Here is a 20,323-nt window from a genome sequence, read left to right on the forward strand (position 1 = left end):
ATGCGGTATATCAAATACTACTAATAAATATAAACATATTGATCAGCTGCTGGGACTCCTTCCCATAATCCATCATTTAGATATGAATCATAGCTGAGTTCAAGCAATATAGTTGAAGCATTTGGTATTATACATTTCATTTTTCCTTCTTTGAGAGCCTTATTCCATGTTTTAGGAGTGACGTGCTCCCATATCTTCACAGAAAAGCTTTTTGGGGTGGCAGCTGTACCTTTCACTGTATTATGGAGTAGTGTGACACACACAGAAAGGCCTGTTCACAGGCTTAGGATTTCTGAGACTTTTGATCATATATGTATTTATTTTGCTGCATTTATATCCCACATTTTCACACCTATTTGCAGGCTCAATGTGGCTTACAATATAATACAACTACAATCACATTGATGGAATAGAGAATCAGAGTATATATAACAGATAAGGTGCATAGGAATATTATGGCAATCATAGAAGAATTTCAGAATTATTGCTATTAAGGTTCATACGAAAATTGTTGATTAAGAAGTGGGTAAGGGGAGGGAATCGCAGCCCAGTTTGTCTCAAATGTGGAAGACATCCGGGCACAATGCTGCATATGTTTTGGAGCTGCCCAACTTTGAAAAGGTTTTGGACACAAGTTCGAGGTTTTTGGGAGGAGCGGCTGGGGCTACGGATCTTGGGGACAGCTGAACAATTGATTTTAGATATTCCGGGGTCCTTTAGAGGGCGGAACCGCTTTGAAACATTAATGCTCCGTAAGATGAGCTTACTGGCCAGGAAATGTATCTTACAGTACTGGACTGTCAAGGATCCTCTGGCATACTGGCACTGGAGAAACCAGTTGCATCAGCTGGTGTCTTGGGAGGCTGGAGAATCTAGTTTCTCACAGAAAGAGAGTCACATTTTTGGCTGTCTGGGGCCCTTATTTGCAAAGTCTAAGCCATAGAGGTCGTAGTTTACTTTTAAATACAGGGTGAACTCTACGGGCTGTTATTGAATGGTTTTCCAGGTCTGGGGTAAAGGGGGGGTTAAGGAAGGGAATGGGAGAGGGCGGGGGGAGGATAGGTATATTTGATGGGGTAATAAATGTTGGCAAAAAATTCACAAATGCTGTACGTTAGCAATTGTATATTTAGATTGAGGCTGGATGGCCGTTATATGCAGAGCCTGTATGACAATGTTTGTGTTGCTGCAATGTCAATAAAAAACGTTTAAACTAAGAAGTGGGTAAGTGGATAACATAATATATATGACTTCAGACAGCCTAGATGTTGACATTCTGCTCTTTCTGGCATTTCTACTTTATATCTTATGCCAGTTAATGGGTACAAGTGTGTGAAGATGGCAAGTAGCTTTTCTGTGAAGCTTTTTTTTCTCTAGTTTGTATAAATGTCTGTTACTCTTATTTCCAGGGAAAGAGGGCAAAATCTCTGTCTGCCCCAGAAGGTCCCCAAAGAAACCCAAAGTGGAACCGTACAAACTGACTGCTCAGCTGAAAGCCCTTATTAAAGAGGATGAATCCAATGAGAAGCTGTGGAATGACGCACTGAGTGCTCTTAAGGATGGACCGGTATGTGCATTTCTGTTATCCGTACTGAATGGAAAGGGGGTGGGGGGTTAAAACGGGGCATCTAGATGTGCATAAGCACTGACAGTACACAGCTTGGCCTCCCCCTAACTTCCACCACCCCTGCCCTCTTGCTAAGGATTTTAGAAAGCTGATTAACATTGCTTTGCTTGTTTAACAGGCTTAGGATTCTCAACAGAATTCACAAGTTTTTATGATGAAAACTATTGAATGAAATAAAATATATAAAGGGGAAGAATTTTATATAAAATGAGCTGGTGCAATAAACAGTAAGCACCATAGTGCATCTCCTGAGTATTGCTCATTCTGTATATTCTTAGAAAGGTACAGATAAGCTGTTGTCCTCTGTTATCCTGTAAACTACTAGTTGGCTACTTGTTAGAAAGTGGTAGATGTCCACTAGATCAGCTCATGCTGGAACCAAGGTGTAGAGGCATTTTTCAGTGCTGACACTTGAAAACAACTTATAGAACCAGTATAGGAATTTATGCTATGTAGATCAGAGATCATGCTTAGTATAACTTATTGAGAATTGTTAATCTTTTCCAGAAATTCCTCAATAAAGTCGAAGAAACATTTTTGTGTATCTGCTGTCAGGAGGTCGTATACCAGCCTGTGACAACGGTTTGTCAGCATAATGTATGCAAGGTAAGTAATGCCAACAGGAATGGGGCACACTGGCTGACCAGAATTGCCGCTTTATACAGTGCATCCTGCCATCCCTATTTTGAACTAAAATTGAAACAAAATCTGTCTCTTGACTTAACCGAAGAGTCGTGAATGCCCAGGCTTTCCTAAGTTTATCATATGGAGTTGTCACAGTTGGAAAATGGAAGGTGAGATGTGTGACAGCATTTTCATTTCTGTTGTATTCCTTAGTCGGTACCCATATTCTAAAAGGCCAAGCCAAATCGATAAATTAAAGCGTAGTAAATCACCTTGACCGGATGGTATGCATCCAAGGGTACTGAAAGAACTCAAAACATGAAATTGCTGATCTGCTGTTAGTAATCTGTAGCCTGTTAAGTCCATAGTACCTGAAAATTGGAGGGTGGCCAATGTAACGCTGATTTTTAAAAAGGGTTCCAGGGTGATCCAAGAAATTAGACTGTTAAGCCTGACACTGGTGCCAAGTACAATAGGGGAAACTATAATAAAGAATAAAATTATGGAACACAGATAAACATGGTTTAATGGGACAGAGTCTGCAAGGTTTCAGCCAAGGGAAGTCTTGCCTCACCAATTTGCTTTATTTGAAGGCGTGAATAAACATGTCAATAAAGGTAATGTAGTGTATCTAGATTTTCTCTGAGGACAAGCAGGCTTCCAAGTGGCCGACGCCGGTCCGTGTTGCCCAGTCCAGTATTTTATCAAAGGTAAAAAGAGAGCTTCCATAGCGTCCCTCTAGACTGGCACAGATGAGATATGCACTCCTACCAGCAGCTAGAGACTGAGAACAAACTGAGCTGTCAGTAAGCCTATAAGATTGCTGTGCAGTCCCCTGAAAGCCAGTCTGTTCTCAGTTATAAGTACATAAGTATTGCCATACTGGGAAAGACCAAAGGTCCATCGAGCCCAGCATCCTGTTTCCAAAAGTGGCCAATCCAGGTCACAAATACCCGGCAAGATCCCAAAAATGTACAAAACATTTTATACTGCTTATCCCAGAAATAGTGGATTTTCCCCAAGTCCATTTAATAACGGTCTATGGACTTTTCCTTTAGGGAGCCGTCCAAATCTTTTTTAAACTCCGCTAAGCTAACTGCCTTTACCACATTCTCTGGCAATGAATTCCAGAGTTTAATTACACGTTGAGTGAAGAAAAGGTTTCCCGGATTCGTTTTGAAATTTACTACATTGTAGCTTCATCACATGCCCCCTAGTCCTAGTATTTTTGGAAAGCGTTAACAGACGCTTCACATCTACCCGTTCCACTCCACTCATTATTTTATAGACCTCTATCATCTCCCCTCAGCCGCCTTTTCTCCAAGCTGAAGAGCCCTAGCCGCTTTAGGCTTTCGTCATAGGGAAGTCATCCCATCCTCTTTATCATTTTCGTCGCCCTTCTCTGCACCTTTTCTAATTCCACTATATCTTTTTTGAGATGCGGAGACCAGAATTGAACACAATATTCGAGATGCGGTCGCACCATGGAGCGATACATAGTAACATAGTAGATGACGGCAGAAAAAGACCTGCACGGTCCAACCAGTCTGCCCAAGAAATGTGTCACTTTTTTGTGTATACCTTACCTTGATTTGTACCTGTCTTTCTCCGAGGACAAGCAGGCTGCTTGTTCTCACGACTGGGTTGACGTCCGCGGCAGCCCCCACCAACCGGAAGAAGCTTCGCGGGACGGTCGGCACGCAGGGCACGCCCACCGCGCATGCGCGGCCGTCTTCCCGCCCGTGCGCGACCGCTCCCGCCAGTTACTTTTTTTCCACGACTGGAGAGAGTTGTGCAATCGCCTCTCTCTCCGTTCAGCCGCCGGATTTTTCGACCGCGTTTACGCGGATCGTTGCTTTGACCCGTTCGGTTCCTCTTTCTTTCTTTCTTCGTATTGTTAAAAAAAAAAAAAAAAAAAGATTTTCGCGCGTGTGGAGCACGCGCTCCCCTTTTCCCTCGCTTCCAGCGGGGACGCCTCGTTGCGGCCTAGTGGCCGCTCGGTCGGCTAGTTTTTTCGTGGTGTGATTTTAGCCACCATTGCCGACTTTGACTTCGCCGACGCGATTTTTCCGTCGATGTCCTCGAAGGTCCCGAGTGGATTTAAAAAGTGTGGTCGCTGCGGCCGGCCGATCTCGCAGACCGACACCCACGCTTGGTGCCTCCAGTGCCTCGGGCCGGAGCACAATCTCAAGTCGTGCGCGCTGTGTCTCGGTCTCCGGAAACGGACTCAGGTTGCGAGGCAAGTTCTGCGGGACCGTCTTTTTGGAACTTGCGCCGGCCCCTCGACGTCGACCTCGACGGCATCGGTATCGAAGGCTGGATCTTCGGTACCGGTATCGATGCCCGAGACATCGGCACCGATGGCAGCGACCCCAGGAGAACAGGTCCCGTCGGCCCGCCGGTCCGCCGGTGAGAGTGGGGTTGAGAGGCCGCGTGGGCTGTCGGCCCCGGTCACTCCCTCAGCTCGTGAGCCACGGGACCGAACCCTGTCGGACCCGGTACCTCGAGACCGAGGGGGATCGACCTCCTCCTCCTCCATGCCCTCCGGCGCCGGTGACGTGCACCGGAAAAAAGATAAGAAGCGCCGTCACCGGGAGCCCTCGGTGCACCCTGAAGGGGAGTCGACGCCGAAGCGTCATCGCAGAGAGGAGAGATCTCCGTCGGTGGTGGAGGTACCGACGCGTCGGGGTTCCGGCACCTCGGTGCCGTCTCCTGGCCCCCAGCAGCTTCTGGCACCGACACCCTTACCGGCCCCACCGCCTTTCCCGGCAGCGGGCCTGGACGAGTGCCTCAGAGCCATCCTTCCGGGGATCCTGGAAGGGCTGATGCGCCAGGCTGTGCCGGCGTCGGGGGTGCTTGCGCCCCCGGCGCCGATGACTGTGGCGCCGGCGAGCTCTAGCCCGGCGCCGGGGCTGTCGACACCGCCGCCGCTTGCGGTGCCGGTCTCGACCGCCACGCAGGTGGAGTCCCCGTCGACGTCGATGGAGGGAGCTCCGTCCCCGCCGGCGCGGGAGTCCACCGCTCGACGATACCGAGACCTCGGTGCCTCGACGTCGAGCCGGGCCCGGTACCGGACTCAGCTACATGAGCTAATGTCCGATACCGAGGATGAGGACTCGTGGGGGGAAGAGGAAGACCCGAGATATTTCTCCTCAGAGGAGTCTACGGGCCTTCCCTCGGACCCCACGCCGTCACCGGAGAGGAAGCTCTCACCTCCTGAGAGTCTCTCCTTTGCCTCCTTTGTGCGGGATATGTCTATAAGCATTCCCTTTCCCGTGGTCTCTGTGGAAGAGCCGAGGGCCGAGATGCTCGAGGTCCTCGACTATCCATCACCACCTAGAGAGTCCTCCACTGTACCGCTGCACAATGTCCTGAAGGAGACGCTGCTTCGGAACTGGGTGCGACCACTAACTAACCCCACCATTCCCAAGAAAGCAGAGTCCCAGTACAGGATCCACTCTGACCCAGAGCTCATGCGGCCCCAGTTGCCCCATGACTCAGCGGTCGTGGATTCTGCTCTCAAGAGGGCACGGAGTTCGAGGGATACCGCCTCGGCGCCCCCGGGGCGGGAGTCTCGCACTCTGGACTCATTTGGGAGGAAGGCCTACCAATCCTCCATGCTCGTGACCCGCATCCAATCTTACCTGCTCTATATGAGCATCCACATGCGGACCAATGTGCAACAGCTGGCGGACCTGGTCGATAAGCTCCCGCCGGAGCAGTCCAGGCCATATCAGGAGGTGGTCAGGCAGCTGAAGGCGTGCAGAAAGTTCCTGTCCAGGGGGATTTTTGACACCTGTGACGTGGCATCTCGTGCTGCGGCCCAAGGTATAGTGATGCGCAGGCTCTCATGGCTGCGTGCCTCTGACCTGGACAACCGCACCCAGCAGAGACTGGCTGACGTCCCTTGCCGGGGGGATAATATTTTTGGCGAGAAGGTCGAGCAGATGGTTGACCAACTGCATCAGCGGGAAACCGCTCTCGACAAGCTCTCCCACCGGGCGCCTTCAGCACCCGCCCCCGCGGGCGGGCGTTTTTCCCGGGCTCGGCAGGCTGCACCCTATTCTTTTGCGAAGCATAGGTACAACCAGCCGGCCCGAAGGCCTCGTCAGGCACAGGGACAGCCCCAGCGCGCTCGTTCCCGTCAACAGCGTGCGCCTAAGCAGCCCCCTGCACCTCCACAGCAAAAGCCGGGGACGGGCTTTTGACTGGATCCACGGGAACATAGCCGCCCTACAAGTGTCCGTACCGGACGACCTGCCGGTCGGAGGGAGGTTAAAATTCTTTCACCAAAGGTGGCCTCTCATAACCTCCGACCAGTGGGTTCTCCAAATAGTGCGGTGCGGATACGCCCTGAATTTGACCTCCCTGCCTCCAAATTGTCCTCCGGGAGCTCAGTCTTTCAGCTCCCATCACAAGCAGGTACTTGCAGAGGAACTCTCCGCCCTTCTCAGCGCCAATGCGGTCGAGCCCGTACCACCCGGGCAGGAAGGGCAGGGATTCTATTCCAGGTACTTCCTTGTGGAAAAGAAAACAGGGGGGATGCGTCCCATCCTAGACCTGAGAGGCCTGAACAAATTCCTGGTCAAAGAAAAGTTCAGGATGCTTTCCTTGGGCACCCTTCTGCCAATGATTCAGAAAAACGATTGGCTATGTTCCCTGGATTTAAAGGACGCATACACTCACATCCCGATACTGCCAGCTCACAGACAGTATCTCAGATTCCGCCTGGGCGCACGGCACTTTCAGTATTGTGTGCTGCCCTTTGGGCTCGCCTCTGCCCCACGAGTGTTTACAAAGTGCCTCGTGGTGGTAGCGGCCTACCTACGCAAGCTGGGAGTGCACGTGTTCCCATATCTCGACGATTGGCTGGTCAAGAACACCTCGGAGGCAGGAGCCCTCCGGTCCATGCAGTGCACTATTCAACTTCTGGAGCTGCTGGGGTTTGTGATAAATTACCCAAAGTCCCATCTCCAGCCAACTCAGTCTCTGGAATTCATAGGAGCGCTGCTGAATTCCCAGACGGTTCAGGCCTACCTTCCCGAAGCGAGGGCCACCAATCTCTTGGCCCTGGCTTCGCAGACCAGAGCGTCTCAGCAGATCACAGCTCGGCAGATGTTGAGACTTCTGGGTCATATGGCCTCCACAGTTCATGTGACTCCCATGGCTCGTCTTCACATGAGATCTGCTCAATGGACCCTAGCTTCCCAGTGGTTCCAAGCCACCGGGAATCTAGAGGATGTCATCCGCCTCTCCACCAGTTGCCGCACTTCACTGCTCTGGTGGACCATACGGACCAATTTGACCCTGGGACGTCCATTCCAAATTCCGCAGCCCACGAAAGTGCTGACGACGGATGCATCCCGCCTGGGGTGGGGAGCCCATGTCGATGGGCTTCACACCCAGGGTCTGTGGTCCCTCCAGGAAAAGGATCTGCAGATCAACCTCCTGGAGCTCCGAGCGATCTGGAACGCACTGAAGTCTTTCAGAGATCGGCTGTCCTGCCAAATTATCCAAATTCGGACAGACAATCAGGTTGCAATGTATTACGTCAACAAGCAGGGGGGCACCGGATCTCGCCCCCTGTGTCAGGAAGCCGTCGGTATGTGGCGTTGGGCGTGTCGCTTCGGCATGCTTCTCCAAGCCACGTACCTGGCAGGCGTAAACAACAGTCTGGCCGACAGACTGAGCAGAGTCATGCAACCGCACGAGTGGTCGCTCCATTCCAGAGTGGTACGCAAGATCTTCCGAGAGTGGGGCACCCCCTCGGTGGATCTTTTCGCCTCTCAGACCAACCACAAGCTGCCTCTGTTCTGTTCCAGGCTTCAGACACACGGCAGGCTAGCGTCAGATGCCTTTCTCCTTCATTGGGGGACCGGCCTCCTGTATGCTTATCCTCCCATACCTTTGGTGGGGAAGACCTTACTGAAGCTCAAGCAAGACCGCGGCACCATGATTCTGATAGCGCCCTTTTGGCCCCGTCAGATCTGGTTCCCTCTTCTTCTGGAGTTGTCCTCCGAAGAACCGTGGAGATTGGAGTGTTTTCCGACTCTCATTTCGCAGAACGACGGAGCGTTGCTGCACCCCAACCTTCAAACCCTGGCTCTCACGGCCTGGATGTTGAGGGCGTAGACTTCGCTGCGTTGGGTCTGTCTGAGGGTGTCTCCCGGGTCTTGCTTGCCTCTAGGAAGGATTCCACTAAAAAGAGTTACTTTTTCAAGTGGAGGAGGTTTGTCGTTTGGTGTGAGAGCAAGGCCCTAGAACCTCGTTCTTGCCCTGCACAGAACCTGCTTGAATACCTTCTGCACTTATCAGAGTCTGGCCTCAAGACCAACTCAGTAAGGAATCACCTTAGTGCGATTAGTGCTTACCATTATCGTGTGGAAGGTAAAGCCATCTCTGGAGAGCCTTTAGTCGTTCGATTCATGAGAGGTTTGCTTTTGTCAAAGCCCCCTATCAAGCCTCCTACTGTGTCATGGGATCTCAACGTCGTCCTCACCCAGCTGATGAAACCTCCTTTTGAGCCACTGAATACCTGCCATCTGAGGTACTTGACCTGGAAGGTCATTTTCTTGGTGGCAGTTACTTCAGCTCGTAGGGTCAGTGAGCTTCAAGCCCTGGTAGCTCATGCTCCATATACCAAATTTCATCACAACAGAGTAGTGCTCCGCACCCACCCAAAGTTCCTGCCGAAGGTGGTGTCGGAGTTCCATCTTAACCAGTCAATTGTCTTGCCAACATTCTTCCCCAGGCCGCATACCCGCCCTGCTGAACGTCAGTTGCACACATTGGACTGCAAGAGAGCATTGGCCTTCTACTTGGAGCGGACACAGCCCAACAGACAGTCCGCCCAATTGTTTATTTCTTTCGACCCTAACAGGCTAGGGGTCGCTGTCGGGAAACGCACCATCTCCAATTGGCTAGCAGACTGCATTTCCTTCACTTACGCCCAGGCTGGGCTGACTCTTGAGGGTCATGTCACGGCTCATAGTGTCAGAGCCATGGCAGCGTCGGTGGCCCACTTGAAGTCAGCCACTATTGAAGAGATCTGCAAGGCTGCGACGTGGTCATCTGTCCACACATTCACATCTCATTACTGCCTCCAGCAGGATACCCGACGCGACAGTCGGTTCGGGCAGTCGGTGCTGCAGAATCTGTTTGGGGTGTAAATCCAACTCCACCCTCCAGGACCCGAATTTATTCTGGTCAGGCTGCACTCTCAGTTAGTTGTTCTTCGTAGGTCAATTTCTGTTGTTCCCTCGCCGTTGCGAGGTTCAATTGACCTGGGTTCTTGTTTTGAGTGAGCCTGAGAGCTAGGGATACCCCAGTCGTGAGAACAAGCAGCCTGCTTGTCCTCGGAGAAAGGGTATGATACATACCTGTAGCAGTTGTTCTCCGAGGACAGCAGGCTGATTGTTCTCACCTACCCTCCCTCCTCCCCTTTGGAGTTGTGTGTTTCATCTTTTGCTAGTCATTCAACTGGCGGGAGCGGTCGCGCACGGGCGGGAAGACGGCCGCGCATGCGCGGTGGGCGTGCCCTGCGTGCCGACCGTCCCGCGAAGCTTCTTCCGGTTGGTGGGGGCTGCCGCGGACGTCAACCCAGTCGTGAGAACAATCAGCCTGCTGTCCTCGGAGAACAACTGCTACAGGTATGTATCATACCCTTTTTCAGGGCACAGACCGTACAAGTCTGCCCAGCACTATCCCCGCCTCTCACCATCGGCTCTGGCACAGACCATATAAGTCTGCCCAGCACCATCCCCGCCTCCCACTACCGGCTCTGTTATCCAATCTCTGCTAAGCTCCTGAGGATCCATTTCTTCTGCACAGGATTCCTTTATGTTTATCCCACTCATGTTTGAATTCCATGGAGCGATACAAAGGCATTATAACATCCTCATTTTTATTTTCCATTCCTTTCCTAATAATACCTTACATTCTATTTGCTTGCTTAGCAGCCGCAGCAGCACACTGAGCAGAAGGTTTCAACATATCAACGATGACACCTAGATCCCTTTCTTGGTCCGTGACTCCTAACATAGAACCTTGCATGACATAGCTATAATTCGTGTTCCTGTTTCCCACATACATCACTTTGGACTTGCTCACATTAAACGTCATCTGCCATTTAGACGCTTAGACGCCCAGTCTCGTAAGGCCAGCAGATGGTAGCAGTGGTAAGCCTGTGCAGTCCAGTTAGTTGGGGGCCTGGGTTTTTGGTTCTGGACAGTGCCCCGGGCTGTTTTTCTCCGTTGGAATTTAAGGCTAACTATCTCTCTCTCTCTCAAAAAAAAAAAAAAAAAAAAACCTTCCAAATTATTTGGTGGGTCTCTTCCTGACTGCTGAATAGGGGCTGAGGCCAGCAGGGGAGTCTTTTGCACTGGGTTTGTCAAACCCAAGTGGCCGGGGTCCCTCCCCACTTCCCCCCTTTAGTAGGGGTGCTCCTTTGGTGTGCCTCCGCTATCCGGCTGTATCTTTTGGCAGACCGATGATATCGAGTGCTGTGGGGTGCTGCCTTAAGCTCATTGAGTACAAAGAGAGAAAAGAAAGGGAGCTGGGGAGATAAAAGAGATGAGCAAAAAAAGAAAATCCACAGCGTTTTTTTCTGTGTTCTGCTCAGCTCCCTAGCTTGTCTTCCTGCTGGATTGGTATATGCTCGGTGGGGGGAACAGCAGCATTCCTGTGTGGTTTTTTTTTTTTTTTTTTTGAGCAACGATGACTCGGTTTCTAAAGCGCTGCTTGGCTTGTCGGCGTTGATTTGACTGGGCAGTGCACTTTTTGTTCTGCTCCAGAGCACTTGGCTGCTGGCTGTGGGGAGCCTGGCTCAGTTCTGCCGGCTGCCAGTGCTGATTCTTTGGCGGGCTTTTCCTCTGGTGAGTCGACTAGGCCGGGGGTGCTGGTTTTGGCGAGAACCACTGCCATCTTGTCCAGTGCTTTGGGACCCAATCTCCCCCTCCCCAGCCAGCTTTGTCCCTTGGGGCGCTGCCGGTCCGCTCTGCCTTCACTGATGCTGCCGGGGTGGATTTCTCTCTAGAGTTTGTTTTGGCCATGTACAAGGGCTTTTGCTTAAAACAGTTGGTCTCTGTCCAGAAGCAGGGGGCTGTGCGCCAATTAGAACCTGCTGCCTTGCCTCCAACTAAGCATCATACGGGGGTCTAGGAAGGATGAGGAGGATCTTTTGGAATGCGCCTCTCTGGTTTCTGAAGTGTTGTTGGCCTGGTCTGAGGTGGAGGCCCTTGGCAACCAGGAGCATTCACTGGGGGATGAAGCCTGGCAGGAGGAGCTGCCTCCGGGGGAGGACCCCTCGGTTGTGCGTATTCTTCACTGCGTGGAGCTACAGGAACTCATTTTGCAGGCATCTTTGGTACTATGGTTCGAGGAGGCTCCGCCAGAGACCCCTAGCGTGATAGACTCGTTTCTTAAAGGGGGGGGGGGGGGGGGAGACACGTTCTGTTTTTTTTTTTTTTCCCCACGCACCAGGACATTAGGGATGTCATTCAGGTGCAGTGGGCTTCACAGATGCCCCTTTCAGGGTAGCTAGGTCGATTGTTTATCTGTATCCCATCCCAGAACAGGATGGTGGTTCTTTGAGGCCCCCTACAGTGGATGCTGTCTCTGTCACGAAGAAGAATACAGTGCCTGTGGATGGTGGTATAGCTCTTCGAGACCCCCAGAGTTGCAGATTAGAGACTCTGCTTAAGCAGAGTTTTGATGTGGGCACCTTGGCTGTACAGGCAGGGGTTTGGTTGCACGGGCCTGTTTTTGTTGGTCGGAACATATTTTGAACAGGGATTCTGATGATTGGGCCGTTGTAAATCAGGAGGCCACCAAGTTGGAAATGGGCGCTTCCTTCTTGTCGGGTGCTTTTTACGACCTACTTCGTGCTTCTTATAAGTCAATGACTCTGGGCACGGTAGCCAGGCGTTCATTGTGGCTCCAAGGCTGGTCAGTGGATGCGGCTTCTAAGTCCAAGCTCAGCAAATTCCCTTTCCATGGCTCCTTGTTGTTTGGAGAAGATCTGGATAAGTTGGTGAAGAGGTCCCTCATCTTCCGGAGGATGGGACAGGTGGTAGAGGGGTGCCTAGGAAGTCTTTCTTTCGGAAAGCGCGTCGCTACAGGCCTGGCAGAGGAGATGGGGCTCAGTGTAGTTGTTTCTTTTAGGGGTCCCGCCGGGGAGGTCAGAATTCTGGTCCCTCAGCGGTCACTTCCAGAAGGTCTGTCCAGTGAAGGTGTCAGAGTCCAGTCCTTGGTTCAAGTAGGAGCGAGGCTGTGGGACTTTTACGAGAAGTGGACCTTGATTACCTCTGATCAGTGGGTGCTCGAGGTTGTTCAAGATGGCTATGCTTTGGAGTTTGCCTGTCCCTTGGTAGATGCTTTTGTGATGTCTCCATGCCATGCACCTTGGAAAGTGCGGGCATTTTGCCAGACTTTGTTGGCTGTAGGCCTTACGGGCTGTGGTTCCCTTACCGGAGTTGGAGCAAAACACGGGTCATTCCATCTAATTCGTGGTACCAAAAAAGGAAGGTTTCTACTCTGGAACTCAAGGGAGTCGATCACAATCTTCAGGTTCTTTCCTTTCGCATGGAAACATATCTTCCTATTCCTGTGCACCTGGCTCATCAGTGTTTCCTTCGCAGTTTTGGGGAGACATCAGTTTTGTGCACACCCTTTTGAGTTGGCAACGGCCCCTGTACCTTCTCCAAGTTTATAGTGGTGGCTGTTGCATTGCACAAGGAAGGCATATTACTGCATTCGTATCTGGATGACTGGCTCATCAGAGTGAAATTGTATCAGGAGAGCATCAGGGCCATGGCCCGAGTGGTGGTACTTCTGCAGTCCTTGGGCTGGGTAATCAATCTGGCCGTCATCTTCAGCCTTCACAGTCCTTGGAATATTTGGGAGTTTGTTTGAATACCAAGGCAGGCAGAGTTATTCTCCCAGAGGCCAGGATTCAGAAGCTGCAGTCTCAAGTCCGGTCCGTGTTGGAGTCATGGAGCCTGCAGACCAAAGAGTATCTTTAGATCCTAGGTTCCGTAGTGGCTTCCTTGGAGGTAGTGCAGTGGGCCAGGGCACACATGAGACCCTTGCAGTTGGCTCTTCTCTCCTGCTGGTCTCCTCAATCCAACTCCTGGAGGATCGACTCCCGCTGCGGGGACTGGTTCATCGCAGCCTGAGTTGGTGGTTGGTGTCTACCCATCTCCTGGTTGGGGGGGGGGGGGGGGCACGAGCCTGGATTTGCCTCATTGGACAGTGATGACAGATGCCAGTCTAGTAGGCTGAGGAGTGCACTGTTTGAGACAGGTAGCTGAGGGCGTGTGGTCCCTTAGAATCCAGTGCTTCGATAAATGTGTTGTAACTGAGAGCGATCCGCTAGGCGCTCCTTGTGTTCAAGCCCCTTCAAGGCGCAGCAGTGCATGTGATGTCCGAAAATGCCACGGCAGTGGCCTATATCAGTCATCAGGGGCAGAACGAAGAGTAAGTCCATGGCAGAAGCATCTCCTCTTCTCGTGTGGGCAGAGGCCCATCTTTCGGTTCACGTGGCAGGAGTGGACTATTAAGGCGGATTTTCTCAGCAGGCATCGCTTGGACCCCAGAAAATGGAAACAGTCCGTTTTGCGTTCTTGCAGATAGTGAGCCGCTGGGGTGTTCAGTTTTGGACTTAATGGCGACAGGGGCCAATACCCAGGTGCCTCGTTACTTAAGTTGCAGGAAGGAGGGTCTCGACGCACTGGTGCAGTTTTTGCCCAGGATCAGTCTTTGTCTTTCCCCCATGGCTTGTCATCGGCCGAGTTCTTCATCTGGTTCAGTGGCATGCTGGTCTGTGGTCTTGGTGGCTCCGGAGTGGCCTCGCAGACCCTGGTATGGGGATCTCATTTGTCTTCTGGTGGAAGAGCCATTCCCGCTCGGGCCAGCATCGGATCTTCTGTCGCAGGTGCTGGTATTCATGTTCGATCTGGCTCGGTTCTAGCTAACGGCGTGGCTCTTGAGAGGGTGTGATTGCTGAAGAAATGTTTTTCGTCTCCTGTCATTGCCACTTTGCTGCGTTCTAGGAAGAGGTCTACTTCTCTTGCGTATATATGTCTGGCAAATGTTTGAGGACTGGTGTGCAGATCGGTCCATTATGCCTCTACAGGCTTCGGTGCTGCAGGTGCTAGATTTTTTGCAGGCTGGATTGGATAAGGGTCTTGTTTTATCCTTGTTAAAAGTACAGTTGGCAGCTTTGGCCTGTTTTCCAGGTCTCGTTCAGTGTCGTTCTTTGAGTTTCCTTCTGGATGTGGTTCATTTCTTTCAAGGCGTGTGCCTTATTAGGCCTCTAGTGCGCCAGCCGATTCCTCCGTGGGATCTTAACCTTGTGCTGTCCTGTGTCGGCATGTTTTGAGCTTTTGTTGGGTTGTACTCTGAAGGATTTGTCCTGGAAGATGGTGCTGCTGGTGGCTCTCTTGTCCGGTCGACGGGTGTCTGTGCTGCAGGCTCTGTCCTACAGACCTCCCTTCCTCTAGTTCTTTAAAGACGTCATTGTTCAGATGGTTCCCTCCTTCCTTCCTAAAGTGATGTCTCCGTTTCATCTGAATCAGGAGGTCTCCTTACCGTTTTGAGAGATGGGCACAGTTCAGAAGAGCAGCAGCAATTGCACTGGTTGAATGTCCTCAGGGTGCTCCGGCATTATTTGTGAGTGTCTTGGGAGTTTCACTGCTCGGATCGGCTCTTTGTGCTGGTAGGGAGGTCGTGTAAAGACGAGGCTGCATCCAAGGCTACTATTGCCAAGTGGGTAAAGGAAGAGGTGGCCTCTGTCTATTTGCTTTGGAAGCAGCCTATTCCCTCTTTCTTGAAGGCTCATTTTACTCAGGCTGTAGCATCCTCTTGGGTGGAGTATTTGGTGTCTTCATTGGAAATTTGTAGAGCGGCGGCTTGGTCTTTTCTGCATTCCTTTATACATCATCGGTTGGATATGTATGCTCAACAGGATGCACAGTTTGGGGCTAGTGTGCTCACTGCGGGGCTCCAGGGGTCCCACCCATGATGGTCACTGCTCTGGTACTTCCCATCTGGGCTGGTCTAGAGGGACGCTATGGAAGGAGCAATTAGATCTTACCTGCTAATTGGCTTTCCTTTAGTTCCTCTAGAATGGCACAGGTCCCTCCCAAGTGTGTTATAGTGGGTAGTTGGTGTTCTGTAGTTCGGTTTACCGAATGTTTTTTGGGGGGAGCTTTTTCCAAGGTGTTTACCCTCCCTGCTTTTATTTCTTAAAAAAAAAAAAAAAAAAAGACACAAAACTTGGTGCACAGTTATTTTCTAAGTTCCTCTGGGGACTTGTGTGCTTATATCTTGTACCAGCCTTTTTTGGGGATGGTCGGGTTTTTGCTATGGCCATTTTCTGGGCATGGGCAGAAGTAGTTCAGACATTGTGATCAAGAGATCATAGTGGTGGAGGCACCTGCAGAGTTAATATTTTGAGAGTTTCCTTCCTTTTCTGGTGTTTTGACTTTGTATTCATCTGCTTAGGTAGGTGTAGATTGGCTTTCAGGGGACTGCACAACCCACTTATAGGCTTACTGATGGCTCAGTTTGTTCCCAGTCTCCATCTGCTTGTAGGAGTTTGCCTTGCTGGTCACACTACTCTTTTGTTTGGCTTCCACTCCTGTGGCTACCTTACTGCTAAACATTTTCTACAATATGGCTTACCATATAGCTGAGGAACCAAGAACAGATATATGATGGGAACAAGATGCGTGGCAAGCAAGCCAAACCACCACAAGGGTGGAGGTACACAAATTCCTACGAAAAGTAGAATCTGAGGAAAAGGGGGAGTAGGAGGAGTAGGCTCTTGAACAACACCAGTAGGCGACGTAGATAGGAACAATCTCTTTATTTAAATATACACTCGACTCAACACAGCCGTGTTTCAGCGCTACAGACGCCTTCTTCAGGAGTCTTGTGATATATAAATATACGAATATTAAGCTCAAAGAGAATGAAAGCAAGGCTTCTGCTACAATTGTAATCCACTGCCGATGCAGGAAAAAGGCACAGCGTATTCAATTGCACTTCTGTGAAGTCAACAAGATGCGTGGTACAGAATCAGTTGGGATAATTTGATGGTTAGCTAAAATCAAGGCAGGTTCTTTGTATTTTTAAGCAAGAGATAAGGAACTGATCTAAGTTACAGTATGTATAGCAAGCTAGTCATGGTGCAGAATGGGTATATAGTCAGTCACCCTATGTATTAAAGGTTTGGGAGAAGAGCCAGGCTTTCACCTGCTTCCTGATCAGCTTACAGCGAACAATGATTGCAAGCCATTTTGGGAGTAAATTACAGAGTGTGGGGGCTGCTCTTGAGAAGGATCTCTGGCGTGTATCACATTATACAATTTCTTTTGATGATCCTTGAGAGGACCTAGGAGGTCTTAAAGGCGTAAAGAGTTAACTCCCTCAGCAATCCTCCAGACCGTTCAAGACACTTGGGTTATGCACTCCTACCAGCAGAGGGAGACTGAGAACACTAAAATTTCTTAAACAAGTAGCCTGTGCAGACCTTCTACTAAGCAGTATTTTCTCAGTCTCAGCAGAGGGTAGATGTGTGCAGCCTGTACAGTGTACTCAGTCTGGTAGGCCCGTTTGGGGTTTCTAGGTTGGGTTGTAAATGTTAGAGAACCCACACTTGGATCTCTATTACAGGGTGTAAGTCCTAAGGGTCTTCTTATTCCCTGTGGGGTGTCACACCTGGGTGGACAGGTCCCTTCCCCTGTGCTCTTCCTCTGGAGGACTACTTGACCTCGTTCTGTACCCTTGAGGCGTTTAGGCATCAGCAACGAGGTTTAAAAAAAGATAAACGTTTTTAAAAGGCGCCTGTTTTGGCCATTCTTGTGGCAGTCCAGAGATAAAACGTCTTCAAGGGTGTTCTTGCCTTAGGCGGTTTTACCTATTAGTCACAGCACAAAGCAACTGTTTGTTTTTATTGTGTTCGCGGCCATTATGTCTAAGCCGGCGCGGCGTTGAAGTGAAAAGTGGCCAATGTAAATTTTGTGGGGAGCCTACGTTGTCAGCGCTCTTGCCCCCCGTGCTTTCCCCTGAGTCGGCGGAGGTGTTGGGCGGCAATTTGACCGCACATTCCGGGCCAGCAACGGCGGAGCCGTTTTTGGCGGGAAACGCGGCCATTTTGGCTGCGCATCCCGGGTCGGCCTCGACGGAGCCGTTTTTGGCGGGAAGCGCGGCCCTTTTGGCCGCGCATTCCATACCGGCACCAGGGGACCCGTGTGTGGCGGGAAGCGCACCTAGTTTAGCCGCAGATCACGCGATGGACCTGCCGCCTCGGGAGCGAGGGGGGGTCTGTCGCGGAGACTGCGGGAAGTGTTGTTGGGGCTTCAGCAGCGTCGGGGGGAGGGTCTGGTTTCCCCCATGAGTTTGTTTGGTCTCTGTATAATGCCTGGAGAGCTGGCCCCCTCTCAGGCTGTTTGTTCCCCGGAGGCTGCTAGCTCAGTACATAAGTACATAAGTAGTGCCATACTGGGAAAGACCAAAGGTCCATCTAGACCAGCATCCTGTCACCGACAGTGGCCAATCCAGGTCAAGGGCACCTGGCACGCTCCCCAAACGTAAAAACATTCCAGACAAGTTATACCTAAAATGCGGAATTTTTCCAAGTCCATTTAATAGCGGTCTATGGACTTGTCCTTTAGGAATCTATCTAACCCCTTTTTAAACTCCGTCAAGCTAACCGCCCGTACCACGTTCTCCGGCAACGAATTCCAGAGTCTAATTACACGTTGGGTGAAGAAAAATTTTCTCCGATTCGTTTTAAATTTACCACACTGTAGCTTCAACTCATGCCCTCTAGTCCTAGTATTTTTGGATAGCGTGAACAGTCGCTTCACATCCACCCGATCCATTCCACTCATTATTTTATACACTTCTATCATATCTCCCCTCAGCCGTCTCTTCTCCAAGCTGAAAAGCCCTAGCCTTCTCAGCCTCTCTTCATAGGAAAGTCGTCCCATCCCCACTATCATTTTCGTCGCCCTTCGCTGTACCTTTTCCAATTCTACTATATCTTTTTTGAGATACGGAGACCAGTACTGAACACAATACTCCAGGTGCGGTCGCACCATGGAGCGATACAACGGCATTATAACATCCGCACACCTGGACTCCATACCCTTCCTAATAACACCCAACATTCTATTCGCTTTCCTAGCCGCAGCAGCACACTGAGCAGAAGGTTTCAGCGTATCATCGACGACGACACCCAGATCCCTTTCTTGATCCGTAACTCCTAACGCGGAACCTTGCAAGACGTAGCTATAATTCGGGTTCCTCTTACCCACATGCATCACTTTGCACTTGTCAACATTGAACTTCATCTGCCACTTGCACGCCCATTCTCCCAGTCTCGCAAGGTCCTCCTGTAATCGTTCACATTCCTCCTGCGACTTGACGACCCTGAATAATTTTGTGTCATCGGCGAATTTAAATTACCTCACTAGTTATTCCCATCTCTAGGTCATTTATAAATACATTAAAAAGCAACGGACCCAGCACAGACCCCTGTGGGTATTAAGCGCCCGCAGGTGGATGTTTCGGAGCCTATGGAGATACTTTCTCTGCCTGGGTCGAAGGTTTGGAGTGACCCAGGAGAGGCGGATCTCTTAGATGTGTCTGAGGATCTGGATGGGCTAAGGCCTGGGGAAGATTCTTCAGTGGTTTGCATTTTTCATAAGGAGGAGTTGTTAGAGCTCATTGATCAGGTGATCTCTACTTTGAAGTTTGCTCCAGCGGCCACTCCCTCTGCGTTGGGACCCCAGGTAGATCCCCTCGGACAGACAACCAGGTTGCAATGTATTACATCAACAAGCAGGGGGGGCACCGGATCTCGCCCCCTGTGTAAGGAGGCCGTCGGGATGTGGCGCTGGGCTCACCAGCATGGCATGCTTCTCCAAGCCACGTACCTGGCAGGCGTAAACAACAGTCTGGCCGACAGATTGAGCAGACTCATGCAGCCGCAAGAATGGTGGCTCAATTCGAGTGTGGTACGCAAGATCTTCCGGGAGTGGGACACCCCCTCGGTGGATCTTTTCGCCGCACAGACCAATCACAAGCTGCCTAAGTTCTGTTCCAGGCTTGAGGCCCACGACAGGCTAGTGTCGGACACCTTCCTCCATTGGGGGAATGGACTTCTGTACGCGTATCTTCCCATACCTTTGGTGGGGAAGACTTTGCTGAAACTCAAGCAAGACTGCGGCACTATGATTCTGATTGCGCCCTTTTGGCCCCATCAGATCTGGTTCCCTCTCTTCTGGAGTTGTCCAAAGAACCGTGGAGATTGGAGTATTTTCCAGCCCTCATCACTCAGTACGAGGGGGCGTTTCTGCATCCCAACCTCCAGTCTCTGGCTCTCACGGCCTGGATGTTGAGGGTGTAGATTTCACCGCCTTGGATCTGCCTTAGGGTGTCTCCCAAGTCTTGCTTCCAGAAAAGATTCCACTAAGAAGTTACTTTTTCAAGTGGAGGTTTGTCGTCTGGTGTGACAGCAAGGCCCTAGAACCTCGCTCTTGTCCTGCACAGACCCTGCTTGAATGCCTTCTATACTTATCGGAGTCTGATCTTAAAACCAACTCAGTAAGGAACCATCTTAGTGCGATTAGTGCTTACCATTATCGTGTAGAGGGTAAGCCTATCTCTGGACAGCCTTTAGTTGTTCGGTTCATGAGAGGTTTGCTTTTGTCAAAGCCCCCTGTCAAACCTCCACCAGTGTCATGGGATCTCAATGTCATTCTCACCCAGCTGATGAAACCTCCTTTTGAGCCACTGAATTTCTGCCATCTGAAGTATTTGACCTGGAAGGTCATTTTCTTGGTGGCTGTTACTTCAGCTCGTAGAGTCAGTGAGCTTCAAGCTTTGGTAGCCCATGCTCCCTATACCAAATTTCATCATAATAGAGTAGTCCCCCGCACTCACCCTAAGTTCCTGCCAAAGGTGGTGTAGGAGTTCCATCTGAACCAGTCAATTGTCTTGCCAACATTATTTCCCCGTCCGCATACCCGCCCTGCTGAACGTCAGTTGCACACATTGGACTGC

The 20,323-nt window shown here is 50.8% G+C and overlaps 1 protein-coding gene across 4 annotated transcripts in view; it reads left to right on the forward strand.

Moving 5' to 3' along the window:
* Nucleotides 1-20,323, forward strand: part of UHRF1 (ubiquitin like with PHD and ring finger domains 1) — a 171,535-nt gene that overhangs the window by 133,687 nt on the left and 17,525 nt on the right. For all 4 annotated transcript variants that reach the window (XM_030219374.1, XM_030219377.1, XM_030219375.1 and 1 more), the window contains 2 exons: nt 1,410-1,567; nt 2,135-2,233. In XM_030219374.1, the coding sequence (XP_030075234.1) occupies nt 1,410-1,567; nt 2,135-2,233 (257 nt within the window). The remainder of the gene's footprint in view (nt 1-1,409; nt 1,568-2,134; nt 2,234-20,323) is intronic.

The sequence above is a fragment of the Microcaecilia unicolor genome, chromosome 11 (assembly GCF_901765095.1).
Source record: "Microcaecilia unicolor chromosome 11, aMicUni1.1, whole genome shotgun sequence".
In the NCBI taxonomy this organism is placed as follows: Eukaryota; Metazoa; Chordata; class Amphibia; order Gymnophiona; family Siphonopidae; genus Microcaecilia; species Microcaecilia unicolor.